Below are 4,286 nucleotides of genomic sequence, written 5' to 3' on the forward strand. Positions count from 1 at the left end.
TGCGCATGCGCACACGCATACACACACTCACACACAAGTAGACGCAACACTCCCCAAAACAGCCTCTTTGCAACACCAACACCATCGGCAACAGCTGGCAGCGAGCGCACTCCAGCTCTGCTCACCTGCCACCATCAGCCCGTACGCCAGGCCCAGGCTGCTCTTGCCCATGGCTGCCACAAACACGTTGGCGATGCGCTCCCCCAGCCCGGTGGTCTCAAACGCCTTGGCGAAGAAGAACGAGATCACAATCAGCCAGATCACCTGTCGCGGGCGGCGGTTCGAAAGGCGCGAGAAGCGTGTCGACGTGCGTATCCCAAGTGACTGGGCTGAGCACCGCGCTTGCGCCTGCCGCAGCTGCACCCTCCGCCGCCCGCCTGCTGTGCTCAAACAGCAAGTCTTAGCCCTGACTGCTTCAATTGCTGGAGGTCAGAGGCAGCTTCGTTCCAAAGCATCCCCCCACCTCGGACGTCATAGCGCTCATGGCCGAGGCAAATGGCAGCGTGCCGGTCGCGACGACGGTCGTGAGACCAAGGAACGCCCATGCGCCAACCGGCAGCGGGCCCAGGACCAGGCCTGCGAGGGAATCGTTGATCACGTAATCATGCAGGGCGAAGCCGTCACGGCAGGGGCGGGGCGTCGACCACCCGCTACGCCTCTGCCCGCGGCCGGGCCGGGCCGGGGGCGCGTGGGCCGGCGTGCTTGATTTGGCCCTTCCTTGCCTGCGCTGCAACCTGCTGCCGGGGTCCCTGGAATCGTCACCCATGAAATGCACCCCCTCCCTTGCAAACAGTGCCGAACACATGCATGCACCCAAGTACAACGTGCACGCGCACAAGCCGCCGACCACCCCAGCGCCCAGACCCCGACCCACCACAAATAGTTGAGATGAATATGGCAAACAGCTGCCATGCCTGAGCGCTGACGCCCGCCGGTGCCGGAATCAGGAAGTTCACGATTAGGCCCAGGCCAATCGAGATGGCCGCGGGGATTGGCTTGACGCCAATCGGCGCCGCCGGCTGGGCAGGCTGCGGCGCAGGGGCAGCAGCGCCGGAGGCCGATGCCCGGACCTCCACGCGGCGCTGGCGCTGCGGCAGCAGCGGGGCAGAGGCTGCGGCGGCTGCGGCGTGCTGCTTGGGCTGCCGGGGCATGGACGCAAGCGGCCGGTGGGGCTTGAGCCAGAGGCCAGTGGGGGTCGGCAGGGCGGCGCACACAGCGGCCGGCCGCCGAGCCGCCGCAAGGGGCCGAGCGCCCAAGAGGCGCGGCTGCATCATGTCTGTTGGGATGTGGCGGCGGTGCATTGTCTTGTGGTGGGCCGCAGGGGGCTCCAGCGGCAGGTGTGAGTACGACGGCAGTGGCACGCACACCGCCGCACCGCCGGGGCTTGGCACGATGCGCGAGGTGCCGCAAAGTCTCAAGTTGGATCTAGACGATCACCACCAGGTCGTGTCCATAGCACAGGCGGCTCCAATTGCGGCCCATGGGACCCATCAGCCTAAGACTGCGGTTCACATGTATCACGCAGGGCCCTCACCAGCCCAGTAGATCAATTTAAAGCTAAAACTTCAATTTAGGAGACCTCTCAGCGCCACAAGAGGTCGATCGCCTGGGCTCCTACAATACTCGCTGCCGAGGCCCTGTTGGCTGTCGAGTTTGCAGCTGCGGTAAACTCGTGTCCAAAAAGCCCGGTGTATAAAGGCCCATTAGAGGGCCTCTGGAGTGCCGCCAGCTTGATGACGGCTGCCTATTTTCGAGTGCCGAGTGATCTGATATAGGATGAAGTGACCTCCTAGATCAATTGTTTTCTTTCAAGATGCAGTCTCAGCTCCAATTCGCCAGCGGCCGGCAGGCCGTGCGGGCACCGTTTGGTGTGGGCAAGGCGGGCACCCTGCTGCCTTCACCTTATCAAGGGGCATATGCAGCTTTCAAGGATGTAAAGTACAGCAGACGCGCTGCCGAGTCCGTCACCCGGGCCGCCCCGAACACGGGATCGTCTCGCAAGCGGACGGCGCGGGTGTGCGCGGCTGCCCCTGCCGCAGAGAAGCGTGAGTAATTGTTAAGTCTCACAATGGGCGCCTGCACGTGCGCTGCAGCGCTATGCATGAAGCGGACGCGCGCATGCGCTGCGCGCGTGTGCTGCTGCTGGTCCTGTGCTCTGTCAGCGTCTGCGCGTATCCCGTGTGCACCAATTGCATCATTCCCTCCACAGTTGAGCAGCTAACCGTGCAGCCTGTCAAGAAAATGTCTGGCGTGGTGAAGCTGCCTGGCAGCAAGTCCCTATCCAACCGCATCCTGCTGCTGGCTGCACTTGCTGAGGGCACCACCCTCGTCAAGAACTTGCTGGTGGGCGGTTGTGTAGTATCACTGCATGCGGTGTTGGACATATGTGCTCGCGTGGTACTTCTGGGTGGCATGTGGCCGTTGACACAGCAAGTGCTGCAGCGGTCGCTACGTATGCCGCGCTGGTTGCAGTGCAGCAATCACACAGTGGAGCAATCACAAGCAGAGGGAGCACGGCGGCGCCAGGTCCCACGTGTTTGAGCAGCAACAGCAGGTCAAGCTGGTCCACGGTCGAGCAGCCGCTTCACAGCATAGCTCCTGAGTCGCCCCAGACGCAGCCTTGGCCCCTGCCAGCTGGGGCTTGCAAGTGCTGCAACCACCCAGCAACGCAGACCTTGCACGTCCACCGACACCCTTCACATACCCTTCGTCACAAATACCAATGATCACAGGACAGTGACGACATCCGCTACATGGTGGGCGCCCTCAAGGCGCTGGGCGTGACGCTGGAGGAGCGCTGGGAGGTGGGGGAGATGGTCGTGCACGGCTGCGGCGGACGCTTCCCGGTTGAGGTGCGTGGCAGCGCCACCTTACTTTGTCGGCCCCGATATAGCAGGGGTTTGCTTGTCTTTTGCAGGATTTGGGTGGAGGATTTATAGAGGTTGTTGCTGCCCGTGGTCGAGGTGGGGTTGAAGGAGATAATGCAATATTTCGGAAGCAGGGGTGGTGATGGAATAGTTGGGTCACTTGCTGGGCACCAGGGTGTGGAAATGGGCCCCAGGGGTGCATGGGACCCCGCCAGGCCGTATCGCTGTGTGCACGTGCCTTTTCCAGCATCGACCGCCAGATGTGTGCGCGCATGCACCGCCAACCGACCCACCGGCATAGTAGGGGGTGGTGCGCCCTCGCTCAGCCACCCCGCTGCGCACTGCCCCGCACTGACGAGCACCCGCGATGCAAGCGCGCCCCAATTTAACACCGCGACCCGTCGCACCGGCAGGGCGCGGAGCTGTTCCTGGGGAACGCCGGCACCGCCATGCGCCCGCTCACCGCCGCCGTCGCCGCCGCCGGCCGCGGCGCCTTTGTGCTCGACGGCGTCGCGCGCATGCGGGAGCGGCCGATCGCAGACCTGGTGGACGGCCTGGTGCAGCTGGGGGTGGACGCGGAGTGCACCCTGGGGACGGGCTGCCCGCCGGTCGCGGTCAACGCGGCCGGCCTGCCGCCGGGCAAGGTGCGGGCCGCGGCTGGCGGCGGAAGTCTGGGCAGCGCAGGGCGGTCCTGTTTCAGGGTTGCCGCGGACGCGGCGCCGTCGCCGCCGCCAGATGTGTTGGGAGATGCTGCCCTCCGCCCAAGCGCTCCCCTACATCATTGAACCAAGGCCCCTGAGGCCCGCAAAGACACCTGCAACGCCTCAGCTCCACACCCACCTGCCGCCGAATCCCTCTCCACCGCCCCCAACCGCAGGTCCAGCTCAGCGGCAGCGTCAGCAGCCAGTACCTAACCGCCCTCCTCATGGCCGCCCCCCTGTCCACTGGCGAGGATGGCATTGAGATCGTCATCAAGGACGAGCTGGTTAGTCAGCCGTACGTCGACATGACCGTGAAGTTGATGCAGAAGTTTGGGGTGGAGGTGCAGCTGCTGGACGGGCTCACGCACATGCGCATCCCTGGGCGGCAGACGTGAGCAATTTGGGGCGCCTGTGGTGAATATTGGGTGGGTGTGGGGCTCAGGGCGCTTGCAGGATCCAGGTCCCGAGATCGCGCTGCTGCAGGCCCACTCTGCACACTTGCAGGGCCAGCGTCAGTTTATGATGGAGACGCAGCTCCTGTGCGCGTGCCGCGCGCGCCCCACGAATCCACCACACGCTCCCTCACACCCACCTCGATGCTGTGCGCACCTCCATGCTGTGCCCACCAGCCCCTACCCCCCCCTCAAAAGCTCTAGCCCACCCTAATCTCAACCACCCTCTACCGCTCCACCCCAACCCGCCCCACCCTGCCCGCACC

The 4,286-nt window shown here is 64.5% G+C and overlaps 2 protein-coding genes across 2 annotated transcripts; one reads left to right on the top strand and one right to left on the bottom strand.

Moving 5' to 3' along the window:
* Positions 1-27: 27 nt before the first annotated feature.
* Positions 28-1,271, bottom strand: MNEG_14549 (2-oxoglutarate/malate translocator Flags: Precursor; the record flags this gene model as incomplete). Its single annotated transcript, XM_014036978.1, has 4 exons — positions 28-65; positions 126-264; positions 464-576; positions 875-1,271. 4 exons carry the CDS (start codon positions 1,269-1,271, stop codon positions 28-30), a joined length of 687 nt encoding a protein of 228 aa, XP_013892432.1.
* A 970-nt stretch (positions 1,272-2,241) lies between these two features.
* On the top strand, positions 2,242-3,963 carry MNEG_14550 (3-phosphoshikimate1-carboxyvinyltransferase; the record flags this gene model as incomplete). Its single annotated transcript, XM_014036979.1, has 5 exons — positions 2,242-2,343; positions 2,489-2,554; positions 2,733-2,852; positions 3,281-3,511; positions 3,745-3,963. 5 exons carry the CDS (start codon positions 2,242-2,244, stop codon positions 3,961-3,963), a joined length of 738 nt encoding a protein of 245 aa, XP_013892433.1.
* Between the last annotated feature and the right edge of the window lie 323 nt (positions 3,964-4,286).

The sequence above is a fragment of the Monoraphidium neglectum genome, assembly GCF_000611645.1.
Source record: "Monoraphidium neglectum strain SAG 48.87 unplaced genomic scaffold scaffold04573, whole genome shotgun sequence".
NCBI lineage: Eukaryota > Viridiplantae > Chlorophyta > Chlorophyceae > Sphaeropleales > Selenastraceae > Monoraphidium > Monoraphidium neglectum.